Source organism: Equus przewalskii, chromosome 18 (assembly GCF_037783145.1).
Source record: "Equus przewalskii isolate Varuska chromosome 18, EquPr2, whole genome shotgun sequence".
NCBI classification, from domain to species: domain Eukaryota; kingdom Metazoa; phylum Chordata; class Mammalia; order Perissodactyla; family Equidae; genus Equus; species Equus przewalskii.
In genome coordinates this window covers 37,008,797-37,023,361 of record NC_091848.1, presented here as the reverse complement: position 1 = coordinate 37,023,361, position 14,565 = coordinate 37,008,797, and the positions used below count along the sequence as shown (strand labels likewise).

At 47.6% G+C, this 14,565-nt stretch overlaps 1 protein-coding gene across 38 annotated transcripts in view; it reads left to right on the top strand.

Annotated features, from left to right (window-relative positions):
• KALRN (kalirin RhoGEF kinase) overlaps positions 1–14,565 on the top strand; it is a 635,442-nt gene that overhangs the window by 268,963 nt on the left and 351,914 nt on the right. For all 38 annotated transcript variants that reach the window (XM_070583665.1, XM_070583666.1, XM_070583679.1 and 35 more), the window contains 2 exons: positions 1,482–1,613; positions 4,797–5,027. In XM_070583665.1, coding sequence (XP_070439766.1) covers positions 1,482–1,613; positions 4,797–5,027 — 363 coding nt within the window. The remainder of the gene's footprint in view (positions 1–1,481; positions 1,614–4,796; positions 5,028–14,565) is intronic.

Here is a 14,565-nt window from a genome sequence, read left to right as displayed (position 1 = left end):
ACTCAATGCTTCCCTCTCTGTCTCTTTGTCTCTGTCTCCTTGAGCTGACCATTTTGTGGGATCTGCTGTAGGACTCCTGTTAGAGTATTACAGAGAAGTCCCAAGGGCCTTGTAGAGGCGGTCCCCCTACGAATGTCAAGTTGCTTTCAGGTTCCTCTGTAAAATGGTTATTGGCAGAGCAAAGAATCTTCTGAGATGTGAGCAAGTACATGCAATCTGATACTGGATGACACCCAGCATTCTTCCAGAATTGTTAAGAGATGGCCTAATGTGATAAAGACATACAGAATGAAAAATCAGCCACAACAGCCAGCAGACTAGAACTCAAGCAGTTGCAGCAACTGGAGGAGTCAACTTTTATTGATGTTTCCTGACTTGGATTAGTTTGGATGAGAAGCAATTTTATTTGTATCTATTTTTTAATACAATTTCCTCAGGTATTACCAGTCCTTCAGGGAAACTCATAAACTATGCTTCTTTATAGCTGGGGGAAAAGAAACATGCCAAACAATGGATTTAAGGCAATTTTTTCAATGCACTTATCTAGGCAGCTCTTTATCGTCCTCATATGGGCTGTTCTAGGCAATGAGATAAAAAGGTATTTAGGCAATTAATTTAAATGGAGCTGTGCACCCAGGCGAGAGGAATCACAGACAGAACCACTCCAGACTTTTGGGTGAAGAATTATTTGCATTTTAGAGGTGTATTTTTCCACTCAATAAATCCGAGTGATTTCAGTTAGCTCACCCTTTGAGCGTGGAGACCCATAGTCTTCCACAGTTGTTAATTTTAATTTTTAAATAATTTAATGTCTGTCAAGATCCATATCTGTGTATCACATCCCAGGAGCCACTGCCACTGTTGGCACAGTATAGCCTCTCCCCCTAAGCTGCCCCTCCCCTCACCCACGCCTAAGGCTACTGACCCAGCAGCGGGGTTCTTCTTGAGTGTTAATCCCCATCCCCTGTGGGAATGATCTCTGCAAGTTCCCTGGGGTGTCTGAGGGTCATGTATGAGGTGTTCTTTGCTTCTCTTCACAACTCAGTGTACACACTAGAAAGGATGTGTGTGCAAACATCCCGTTATATTACACGCAGCCCCTCACATGTGCCCATGAGTGTGCACGGGACAAGAAGCTCTGACATATACACGTAATGTAGTGAGCTGTTTCCACACCTGTATTTTATAGTCAATGTGTGGATATAGCCTGTTGAACACACAGATGGCTCCCACCCCCAGCAGTTTCATAATAGCCATCTTTGTTTGTGGAAGCCACACTTCCTAAACAGGTACTGGGTCGGACTTCTTACATGGAGTTAGTATTTGTAGAATTAAAGTGAAAACTCCACTCTCTGCAGTGATCTCTGAAGGCCTCCAGAGGTCCTGATGCTTCTTCCCAAGGTGTCTGACCATCTCTACACCATCTGCCCATTGCCCACCCCCAGTGCTCCCACACTGACCCAGCTGGTATCTCCTTCCAGTTCCTGTCGGGAGTGGATGCCTGGTGCAAGATGTGCAGTGAAGGTGGCCTGCCGTCCGAGATGCAGGACCTGGAGCTGGCAATCCATCACCACCAGTCCTTGTATGAGCAGGTGACCCAGGCCTACACGGAGGTGAGAAATGAATAGGACACCCATGGGTCCTGGGCATATGGATGGGTGGCAAGAGTACTGGCCTGATGCTGTGAAATATCCTTGGTGGAACTGAAAAGAAAAGAGGCCATTTTTCTCTCTTTGGAGACATCTTTAAGGTCCTTGATCTGTGAATGACAGCCAGGAAGCAGAAAAGATGCGGTCATCAACAGGCACTACCTTGGTGTGCATGCACACAGACACACGCCCCCCTACACCTGTCTCATCCTATGGTGAAGATCGGACTGTCTCCTCTGAGGGAGGAATATAAGAAAGCAGCCCTGTGCTCCTCTGCAGTTTGCTGTTTGGCTGGCGTGTTCACACTAGCCCTACTACCCCTTTTATGAAGCAGCTCATCAAAAATTACTAATTTTCTCACTAGAAGGTCCAGAGGAAAATACACCACCGGGTAGAGACGGTGTTTGCAGGAGCGAGAGGCTGCCATGGAAATGCAGACATTCTAAAAGACCCTTCCACTGAAAAAAATCAAAGGCTGGGAGCATGGTACAAAGTTGAGAACAGGAAAAATTGTCTTGACGTTCCTTTCAAGGTGAAAGGAGAGGGGCACATAGGTGTATCGGTGTGAACATAATGCGAGCAAGTGGTTCACTAACCACTTACTTAAGTGGCAAGAATTCTGAGGGAGAGATGTGAGGGATGTAAAGAGATGGGCTGGGGAAGGAAGCTGGGCAAGGAGGGGAGAGTGCATTCACATCCAGCCCGTGGCTTTCCTCTGGGGCAAAGTCAGAGCAGTGTTTGTCAGAGTGGGTTCCTGGACCACCTGCCTCAGGTGGTCTTGTTAGAGGTGTGCTTGTTAGAGGCTCAGGTTCCTGGGTTCCATCTCAGACTGGTAATCAGAGTGTTAAGTAGGACCTGGAAACTACATTTTAATTAATATCACCCCAGGTGAATTTGGTGCATGTTGAAGTCAAAGAACCAAGGGTGAGAGTGAGGGATTTTGCCACAGTCAAACTGAGTTTGAATCCTGGCTCTCCTTACCAGCTGTGTGACCTCAGGCAAGGTACTTACCCACTCTAAGCCTCAGTTTTTTCTTCTGTGAAATGAAGGTGATAACACCTGCTTGTAGTTTGAAGGGTTATAAAGATAATGCCTGTAATGCACTTGGCCCAGTGCCTGACAGTAATAATTGCTAAAAAATCGTAACAGCTTTGTCATTATAGGAGGCAGAGAGGAGGGCTTGTGAGCCAAATATGATCTCATCAGCTCTGATCCGAGGCTTTCTCTTATACGAGAATTGTACCTCTGTCCCTAGGTCAAGAGTCTCTAAATTTATTCCTTGTAAAATACAAAAATAGAAAGTACAAATGAGATTAGTATTATAGTAACACACTTCACACTTGAGGGTGTGAGTGTTATTATATAGAACGACAGCATTCTCCCAATTTGTTCTCAGGTCCGAGCATTGTGGGGTGTAGACGTTCGCTCCAAGCCCACTTCAGAGGTCAGTGGGCTGCCCCTGCCTCCTACAGATGTGGACTGAGGCACAGGACTGGAACCCGTGTTCCCATGGATTTCAGGACTTGGCCCTCCATCTCTAATCACCCTGCTCTGGACAAAAGACAGCATTTACTCAGAATTCCCTGAAGAGAGCTCTCCTGGGTTTGACCGTAGGATATTTGTCTTATTCACGTCTCTGGAGGGCGTTTCCTCTGTATTATTTATAAGGTTCTTCATTGCCCCCTACCCTGGCAATACATCATGGAGGCAGACATGGTGGGATGGGGTAGATAGTGGTGGTCACCTGAATTGGCCATATTCCTCCAGCCAGGTTTCCTCTCCTGTGTCAGCTGCACTCTCCATCGGCACTCTTCTTAATAATGCCCCAGCCCCACACGCGTTTCTGTTGCCCCATGAGGAGAGGGAGTGACAGTCACCTCTGTGTTCCAGAACCCCCAGCCAAGCTATTATCAGGACGTGAAGGTGGGGTGAGGGGAGGCTGTGAGCCCAGCAAACAACTCCCCATTCATCATCATAAGGCTGGAGGTGGGAGCACACCTCCTTCCCCATCTTGCTGGAAGGAAAAGACCATTTCAACTCCAAACCAACTTTGATTTCATTGTTGACCAAATAATTTGAGGTCTTAAAATTCCTATCAATTCCCTAGTCACCACTGTTTTAAATTGGAAAGATACATGTTCTACTGGGTACTCTGCCAAGCACTGGAGGGCCACAGATGTTGATAAGATGATGCCACTTTCCAGAAATACTGGTGCCTGTAATTGCACCAGGATTCCAATGAGGAAGGACAGAGAATGTCCCCCTACTGTCAGCACTGAGGGTGAGTGTTGGGGAACCCAGGATCATGGTTGTTGTGTCCACAATCTAAGGGTCCCTCCCTTACTCTGCACGTTCTGGAAAGATGGGGATGTTACCACTTTCAGGAGAAAAAAAGGGGTTGTATAGAAGGAGAGCAAAAGAAGGATAAATATGAAAGAAAGGAAATAAGACAGGAGAGAGTGAGGATGATGATAACGCGGATAGAATTGGTAGCCAAAACTACATGCCAGGCCCTATTCTAAGGGGTCTATGTGTGTTAACTCATTTAATCATCACCACAACTCTAGGAGGCATAAACCATTACTATTCCTATTTTACGGACAAGGAAACTGAGGCCCAGAGAGGTTGAGTAACTTGCCTCTGGTCGCCCATCTAGAAGTTTAGAGCAGGTCGAGGAAGGTGAAGAAGAAAGAGGGAGAGAGGTTTATGGTTCTAACACATGTTCAGCTTCATTTCTGAACAGAAGTTCTGCTGCCTGACCTGGTTAGTGAGTCAGTCAAAATGTTTATCATGTACCATATGCCAGGCACTGTTCTAGACATGGGGAAAGATGAACAGGGCAGAGTTCCTGCCCTTGTGAGGCTAAAATTCACAGGAGAAAGAGACTTTGATTCAGGAGTCTCACAGACAACTGGCTGCTGACCTGGCAGCTCCTCTCCCCCAGGATTCCGGGATGCCCTGCCCTCCCCTGGGCTGCGAGCTGGGCACCAGGGCAGCTCTGGCTGGCACATCTTTGGTTGTCATGGGTCTGGGTAGGATTGAGATTCTCAGCCTCAAATCAGGGGACCCCTGGACAGTCTCTCCTTGCCTTTCTGTGCCCTGCGTGCATCTCTACTCCCTTGACTGGACCTTCTTTCCTTCTTGCAGGTCAGCCAGGATGGCAAAGCACTGCTGGATGTGCTGCAGCGTCCCCTGAGTCCTGGGAATTCTGAGTCCCTCACAGCCACAGCCAACTACTCCAAGGCAGTGCACCAGGTGCTGGATGTGGTGCACGAGGTGCTGCACCACCAGCGGCGGCTCGAGAGCATCTGGCAGCACCGCAAGGTGCGGCTCCACCAGCGGCTGCAGCTCTGTGTCTTCCAGCAGGACGTCCAGCAGGTAACAAGCTGCTTCCCCGCATCTGGCATCCATCCCAGGGAGGCAGTCCCGACCTAGGTGATCAGGCCTGGGGACACCTGATTTATGGAAGGAAGAGGCAGTTCAGCCCCAGCTGCACCCTCCCCAATACCATCTCGACTTGTTAACTGCAGTCATGTGACATAGCTTTCCTGAGGGGAGAGCTTGACCCTCACTGAGGCATGAGCTTTCTGGACAACTTCAGGGTCTGGGGGATTATCTGAGCTCTGTCGGGGTTGGCCCTCACATAAAATGAGCTCACTTCTCTATCAGGGATGCAGGTGGCCTGCCAGAGTTGGCCTGTGGTGGCATATAGGGACCTTAAAGGATTCTTTGGCAGGATTGTACTTGGGAAACCAGATTTAAAACATGGGCTATTGATGACTGTATGTTCCGTGGTTAGAGGTTATTTCTGGCTTAATCTGTCTTTTTGCATTATACCAGTCATAGCGTTTTCCTTTACCGGAAATAATAAAGAAATGGTTATGTTACTGACTATAAAAGGACAGTCTTGCCACAAATGCCCTTTTTGGATGAAATAACCCGTTATACTTTCTGTGTCTCTGAGTAGGCCCCTGGGATCTTTGCTCTGAGAACTGACACACTGGGGGAGGGGGTGCTAGTAGGGAGCTGGAGACTGAAGTTGAGGCTTAGCGTCATCTCCCTGGGGGTTCACCGTGAGAGGCTGGGATTGGGGCACTTGTCTTATCAGACTTTTCTGTGGCCACGGTGTAATTTCAAGATTATACGTATAAAAAGTGTTTCACTCTCCTTCCATACCTTCTGTGATTGACCAGGTGTAATCCAAAACTGTATGGAAATATACATGGAAAATTGACAGCCCACTGGACATGTCCGCCGACTATTGGTTCCCTTCACAGCTGTTGTTGTGGGGCCCTGGTGCTGGGTGTCCTGAGACAGAGGCAGGATGGAGGGATAGCGGGGCATCCTGTGACTGGCTGTGACACCCTCTGGGTACAGGGTCGCTGTGCAGTCAGTCCCAGGACTAGGTGGGCCTTCAGGAGTGTCCTCCCTTCTTGGGCTGCCCTAACTCCCTTGCAGAGTCCCCCCACCCCTCACCCCCAGCTGGGGTAGTGATTGAGTCATCAGAGGCGACACCTCCGCCTCAGGAGAGACCGGCACTGCTTGTGTGCTGGCCCCAGCTCTGAAACCCTTGTGGGGCCTGCTGGGAATGGAGAAGCAAATGAATCAATTGCCTACTCCTGCCATCTGGAACTGTCCAGATAAATATATCATCCCTGAGCACAGGAGAGCACGGAGTCCGTCCGTGATTGAGACAAAGTGAGGTGCCAGCCTCCGGAGGCACACAGAGGGGGCGTTACTGTATCACTGAACTCTGAGTGACTCACAGAGATTATCTGGCTACAGATCGTGCAGCTTCCTTCTCTTTTCATGGCTGTTCTACTAGGATGGGCCCTGGAGAGGGGCAGCGGGGCTGTGAGGAGGGTGGGTGAAAGACCTCCCTAACAGGAGCGCGACATCCACACTTGGACTATCTGGGCACTGCAGTTACAGACTTTTCTGTGGCCACCATGACATCTACACTAAAGCTAGGAAAAAGTGTAGTAAAACTACACCGGTGGCTATTCTACGTCATGCTCTTAAAAATAAGAGCATTTCTAGAATTAAGACCCTATCAATTCATCTCTACTGTAGAAATCACATTGTTGGTACTGAAGAAAAACAAGCAGATTATGAAGTGGATGTGATGAGGTTTGAAATTTTCAAACTGAATTCCCCAGAATGGTTAATTTCCTTGTACTTTTCAGAATGTATGAATATGACTTCTGAAACACGACTTCCTTCACCCAGTGTCCCACTTGCTCGCTCTCTCTCTCACCATGTATTTGACACTGGGACAGATGCTCAAAGAAAAATGTGAAAAACAAGAGCTACCAAACCTGGTGATGGGTCTCAAATGCTTCCCTGACACCCAAACCACCATTAGTGCCCGACAGGTGTCTGAGCTTCAGAAGGCTGCTGGATGTAATCCACTCAAGGGTCAGAGGGAAAGACTTGGACTTTGGTCTTCTGACTCCAAGAAACGTTATACGTTTATTGTTTTTGATTTTGCATGTTTCATCTCTTCTATTCCGGTATCTCCTTGAGAGTAGAAACCATGGCTTCTTCCTCCCTCTGCACCTTACGGCTCTTAGCTGTGTCTGGTATGAAGCTGGGGTTCTCTTTGTATTTGCTGGCTTGAGCTGAAGTTATCATTGGAGGACCCCCAATTTCTGCTTCTGTTAAGGGAACGCCATTTATCCCTCCATCCCAATCCATCCAGTAGTTGCCAGTGAGTAGCTGGAGCCTGCGTACAGGAATTATGATGTGAAAGTCTTGAGGGTCCCAGATATTTACAACCCAGGCAGAGGACTTAGGGACATACCCTCAGTGCTCACCGAGTATCCCAGTGCTCATTAGTTAGTCAGCAAGCGTGGGCCTCTGCAGTGGGCCCAGCACTGTGAAGGTTCTGGTAAGATGCCTGGTTGATTAGAATGGCACAGACATACGCATTTGAAAATAGAGAGGGCAGGTCTACCACAGCATGCCAGTCAGCGTGCAGGGTAATAGAGTATTGATGGAGCAGTTATAGGCAGAAGCGTGAGAAGTCAGAGTTGGTGTCTTGAAGAGGAGAGAATTGATTGAACCCTGTAATCTGGATCTAAGACTCCTGAGTACATTTGGGATCCAGAAAGGTTTACTCAGCAGCCTCAGTGGGAAGCTTGTGAGCGAGCATCAGAGGCTGGGGCAACATAGAACTTAGATAAGAGCATGGCTCTGGAGTCAGGCGGCCTGGGTTTCAGCCCCACTCTGACAAGTCTTGGCTGTATGACCTTGGTCAAGTCGCCCCACCTCTGGTGCCTCAGTTTCCTCACCTCTAAAATAGAAATGTCATAGTATCTACCTCATTGGACTGAATGAGATACAGGTACAGGGCTTAGCACGCTGCCTGCCTAGCATGGAGTGCATCCTCCATCAGTTGTCTGGGTTGGGTCACATCATCTTTGAGTGGTACTCAGGCGCCCCCTGGTGCTTGTGCTGTTGGGCACCCCAGCATGATTCTCCTGTTTTACAGTAGCAACTGCTTCGTGGGTCTTGGGTCGGCTGAGTTCCATTTCATTCAATGATAAAATCTCAGAGCTGTCAAGGACCTTGAAGAGCATCCAGTCTAAGTGACTATATAGTCTAGGAAATTGAGGCCCAGAGATGTAAAGTAATTTGGCCATAACCACTGGCCATAACCAAGCAGCTAGTTAATGGTAGTGCCAGGACCAGAAGCTAAGTCTTCTGGTGCCCAGTCCAGGTCTCCTACAGAAAAGCCACACAAGAGAGGAGGCAGGGAGACAGAGAAAGACAGGAAGAGAGATGGGGAGCACACATGCATGTTACCTAGAGGGGGGAAAGACAGACAGACACATAGACATACCCCGAAACAGGGAAAGACAGACAGACAATGGGGGAAGAAGAGAAAGGAAGAGAGATTTAGAGACAGAGAGAGGAGAATCAGATGTACATGAGATGGGAGGAGAAAGAGAAGGAGGAAGGTGGGGGGAGGTGCAGAAGAGAAAGAAACAGGGACTCCTGCTAGTGGAGGGAGGGAGAGCGAGCCAGCCTCTGCCTGCCTGACTCCTTGCCCCGTTGCCATTTCTGGGGGTGGTCTTTGCCCAAGTAGGAATACTTTGCCCTTTAAGGGCCCAAAGCAGAGTAAAGCAGAGACATGAAAGCCAAAGATGGACTCCAGTGGAAAAGAGATTCCATTTAAATATCTGCAGCCAGAACTGGCCTGACAAAGCCATCCCTGTCGTAGCCCTCCCTTGGGTCTCAACGGCTTTCTCTTCCCTGCTGGCCTTGGAAGCAATGGAAATAAGTCTCTAAGGATCAAACTGGAACTTGGGTTCATTAAGCTGCAGAAAGGTGTGGGTAGGGCACACTGCCATAGTATTGCTACTGGAATAATTTTCAGTACTATTGTTTTTCCAGTTTAGAGTGGGACAGTACTGAGCAACAGCCAAGAAGGGCGCTCCGTGACGGCACCAGCCGATCTTCACCTTCTGTCTGTTATTCTCCTCTAACTCTTGTGGCTTCCCCTGGATGTAAAGGACTACTTCCAAGCCCAGATAGACCTGACTTTGTGGTGAGAGGAACAAGAGAAGCTAGGTTCTTGATCTTGCTGGAAGACGCAAATTCCATTCCATTTTCTCATAGCCAGAGCAACTGTTTTGAGCACTCTCTGCGGGCCATCTTGTTCTGCCTCTCCTTCTTCTTCTCCCTCTATTTTTGGCAAGAATAAATTGATGAAGTGTTTTGGAACACCTACTATGTACAAGGCCCTGGGCTAGGAGTAGAGGTCTCTGACCTGAGAGAAGACAAATACACCTAAGGATATATGAATGGCACAAGTCTGTGTTCAAGGCCAATGGGTTGGTGGAGTCAGAACAGGAAAGGTTCCCTGTGATTGGGGTGGGATTTGCACTGGCCCTTGGAGCTCAGGCAGAGGAGAGGAGGATGATGTTCCTGGGGAAGTCCAGGAAGCAGAGAGCTAAGGTACAGCCAGGGGACAGGGAAGAGGAAGTCTACCTGGGTGCTGCTCCTGGCAGCAAAAGTAGGAAGTAAGGCTGGAAGGCGTAAGGGTGGTCTCGGTGTGGGTGGGACAGTGACACATTTGAGGATACCTTGCTCTCCGTTAAAAACAATGTCTCTGTTTTTCAGCAGTCCAGTCAGGTGAGCTAGTGAGAGGCAGTGATGGCAGGATTTATCTGGCTCAGTGACTTTCCATTCTGAATGAATGTATTAATATTAAAGTCCATAGTTCTTGTACTACAAATGAATCTCACCTGTTTCTATCGGTTTTTCTGGAGCCTCACATGGAAAATTATAGCTCTTACTCTGTCAGCTCTTGCCTGCCAAAGAATGTGTAAAAAAGGATTTAAGAGTAATTTTTTTTCAACTCCAGATATTCAGTCTTTCACTAGCTCTAGTGACTATAGCCCCTTAATCATACTAAACCAGTTTGGGCATTATATAATCCACTTGACAGCTTTGCATAATAAAAAATGAGCACTTTGGGTTGCACATAGAATGATTAGTTAGAAAAAAGTGACCAGAATGATGATGGGTCCAGTAATGAACTCTTCCTATACGAAGGAAGGGTTAAAGCATCCAAGATGGAAAATGCTCAGGCACAGTCCCAGACAGATCAGGGAACATACACAAGGGAGAGCCAGCTTCAACCGACTGGCTACTTGGTGGGTACTTTGAGGAGGAGATTGAAACATCAGAGAGATGGTTGGATTCCAGCCCTGAGATTTTGTTACCGGGATTAAATGTGTGTATAAAACTTTTATTGATCAAAGCTCAGGATTCATCATCTTTATGAGGAAATATGATTGAGCATCTAATCCCTTCACTTGCCTTTTCCTATTTAATCTTCCAACACTTTGAGGCAGGGTAGGTGTTAGTTTGGTCCCCATCTTACTGATGAGGAAATTGAGGCTTAGAAAGGTGGAGTGAACTTGCCCATGTTCACACAGCTAGTGGCAGAGCGAGGATTCAACCCAAGTCCGTGTACCCTCTGGGTCCGCACTCTTAACCTCTCTGCTCTGCCCTGGGCGCTATGCTAAATAACAGGAATGCAGAGAGATACAGCCCCTGCCCTTGAGGGCTTTACGATTTAGTGCTGGAATGCCATTGCTCAAAAGGCCCTGATAGATTACTTGGTCCTAAAGGATGAGACTTGCCCAAGGTCATATAACCTCTGACAGCTGAGATTCATCCTCAAACTGCCTGTCCAGTAAGACCCACATAGTCATACTTACACCCAGACACTCTTTTCCATCTGTTCCATCGTTGTAAAATTGCCCTCTACAGTTAACACAAATTTCCCTAAAACAGACGCTACCCATTCTCATTTGTTCTTTACAATCCTAATTATGTTAACTCAGCATTTCCGATGCTTTCCTTTGTAGCATATATCTTGAATGCTGTCCGTTTGTCCCTGGTAGTATTTAGCAGTGTTAAAGATCTCAGTTAAGTTTTTTGATGGTGATAATCCAATCATCTAACTACATTCAAGGAGATAATAGATGATTCTTTGGGCAGGGTGAATGCCCAGAAAGAGCAGGATTGAGGCTCAGCTGGGAGTTAGAACAGGGAGAGAGGGAGGGCTCTGCTTCTCAGGGTGGCTTTCTGATTGGAGTGAAAATTTAGGGAAGCATGCCCATCCGCCTCTTTGGTGTCTCTGATCTTAGAAGGAGCCCACTATCCCTCTCCCCTTAGTAGAAGACTGGTTCTGAAGGCGGTGTTCCAGTCCTCTCTGTGTATTCCCTAGCTAGAATTGGCAAGGTTGGGGAGTGAGCTTTATAGGCTTGCCTCTGACATGCTCAGACTCTCCTGCCTGGGAACTTCATGGACTCCTCCTCCCTTCTGCACTCTATTTCCCACCCCATTCCTGTCTGCCCTACTTTCCATCTTCCTCTCTTCTCTTCATCACCATGGCTTCTCTCCTGGTGCTTGCTTTGATTTTCTGAAGGCAAACTCTGTTTTGCCTGAAGAGTGGTCCTTTGTGTGGGGGGAGCACCTTCCTAGGAAGGACCTGGATTCCTCCATCTGGCAGGGTTGGGAGGCTGGTGGGGCCTGGGAGGCAGTGAGAGGAAAAGGCCCCTTCTCAGGAGTTACTGAGCCTCAGGCCTTTCTTGATCTGGGTAATTTTAAACACCTTTAGTGTCCTCAATTCCTTTTTTATTATTATGTTAACAAGTAACAAGAAAGTCACCATCCAGGGTCACTTCTTTCCGATAACCCCTATGCGCAGCATATCTTTCACCTCAACATGCTATTTCTGGAGCCTTGAATACCAGGCTAAAGGATAAAAGACTCACACTTTATAACTAGTGGGAGCTATTGGAAGATTTTGAGCAGAGGAAACAGGTGACCAGAGTGAAGGTCTGAGATAATTTGGTGCCAGTAGGGGCCTGGATTGGAGTGGAAAGATCCGGGGACCCACAGTCATGCTGTGGCCGTAGGACTTGAACTAGGGTGATGAGGCAAGTGTGGATTTGAGAGCATTTGTGAAAAAAGTCACTGGAAATTGCTATCCGTTTTGTTATGGACAACAAGGGATTTGTCAAGTGTGAATCTGGAACTATATTTTTCAAAAGGTGGCCCTTTGACTCCTGGCGTTAAAATCATCTGGCCAGATTGGTGGACTTGTTAAAAATACAATTATCTGGCCCTAATTCCACACTTTCTGATTCAGAATCTGTGGGTGAGGTGGTGCCTATGTTTTGAAAAGAACCCTGGGTGATTCTTAAGCATTCTCAAGTTTGAGAACCTCTGACTTAAGTGATTCAAGCTTTAGTGGTGAAAAGTATGGTGACACCATAAACAGACATTGCGGGACCAGAGTGAGGAGATTCTCTCAGGGAGGTACCATAGGCAAAAGCAACTTCCAGTCGCTCAGTCTTGGCTCTGTTGGGGAGGGAGAGGTGTGGGCTGGCTGGGAGTGGAGGGGCCCGAGGGAACGAGGGAGGGGGCTGAAACTTTGGGTCCTCTGGTCTCTTAGCCAGCTTCCATTCAGCATCGCGTCTGTCAGGAGAAAGGACCACAGTTCTCAGGGGAAGGAGAGACTATACACTGCTAATGAGTTTCAGCTGAGCCCTTTCAGAAAAATGATGGCTTCTCGCACCATAGCAAGACATTTATTTTGATCATACTTGTTCCAAAGAGGGGACAGGAAATAAATTGCTGGTAATTGGGCATTTCAAGTCGCAGCCCGATGGGAAGCTGGGTGGTACTGGCAGCGTATGAGCCGTTCTCCTTCAGAACTAACGCTTAGTATTCTGTGCAAGGAGACAGAAATAATGATTTGATGGACCGTCCTGGGTGCTCATTCACGTCGTGTGTACTTGAGCCTTGAACAGAACAAAATGTGTTGTGGACACCTGATGGCATGTAAACTCTCCTTCACTGACCTCAGAATGATGGCTTTCCAAAGAGTCTGGAGGCTGGGGGCTGGCAGGTAGTTGCTGAGAGGGAGGAGTTCTAAAGTTTACTTAAAAAAAATAAAACTTCTTGGTTGTTTTGCCATGGATCAAATTGCAACACAAACTTAATAACCCATTTCATATAAGATGCTTAACCAGACAGAGCCAGATGAGGGAATCAGAGAGTTGGCATTCGATTCCACATGTACTTGCAAAACGTCTATATTTCCTTTAATGGTTTTTGTCCTTTATCAGATTGGTTGAGTTCATTCACTCATTTGTCAGGAAGTGCTCTTGGAGAACACAGCAGTGAACCAAACAAAGCTCTGCCCACATGCAGCTTAAATTTAGGAGGTAGAGGGAAAAACATCACCACAAACAAACAGCTATGTGGTAGATCATATAGTGACAGCCAGGGACGGATGAGCAGAGAGCTCAATGAACAAGCCACCGGAGGTGCTTAAGAAGACCTTCCAGGCATGTGAAATGGGACCTACGAAGTCCTTGAGACCAGAATGAGCTGCGTGCATTCACGAAAATGGGAGCATGGCCAGAGTGACTGGTGAAGAGAGAACAGGGAAAAGGAGTAAGAAGTTTGGAGAAATAGGCTGATTCCAGATCCAGTCAGGCCCTATAAGCTATGGAGAGGATTTGGATTTTCTCAGTGTGATCGGAAGCAATTGTAGAGTTTCAATAAGGGGACTGTCATGGTTATGGTTATAGAAATAGGTCTGAGGACCGTGTGGATGGCCCTGTCAAAAGTAAAAGGAGGGAGACCACTTAGAGGGCTGGTGGGTGAGTGAGGAAAGGCGGTGGCCTACACTAGGGTGGTTGTGGTGGAAACAGTGTACAAGAAAGAGTGAATAAGAAAAGACTCAGGCTTGTGGCTAAGCAGTTGGGTGAATTGTGGTATCTTTGGCTGAGACAAGGTAGACCAGGAGACAAGGGGAGTGCAGCAGACTGGAATCAAGCGTTCTGTTTTAGATAAGTTGGAAGTGCCTGTTATATGCCAAATTGCAGAGGAAGAGTAGGCAGTTGGGTGTATGAGTCTCAATCTCAGGAGAGAAATTAGGACTAGAACTGTGAATATGGAAATTACCAGCACATAGATGATATTTAAAGCCATGGAACTGAATGAGATCATCAAGAAGTAAGAGAAGAGGTCCAGAACTGAGCCCTCGGGTATCCCAAAACTTAGAGGCTGGGAACTAGGAGGATTCAGAAAAGAGGACTGCAGTAGGGGTCAGTGAGCCACTGGAACTCTCAGTGAGGATGGTGTCTGAGGAGCTAGTGAAGAAATGTTTCCAGAAAGGGGAGGCTCTTCCTTTTAAGTGGGGCTGAACAAGGTCGGTATCTCCATAAGGAGGGAGGGCCACAGTGGCCAAGGGATTCAGAGCCCAAGTGGATGAGGATGACTTTGGTGGGAGGGCACCCCAGCACTGGGAATTCTCAGGGAAGAATGATCCAGAGTGGAGTGAGAAGGAGTCCCTGTGCAGGGGCAACCTGGTGCAGGGTGT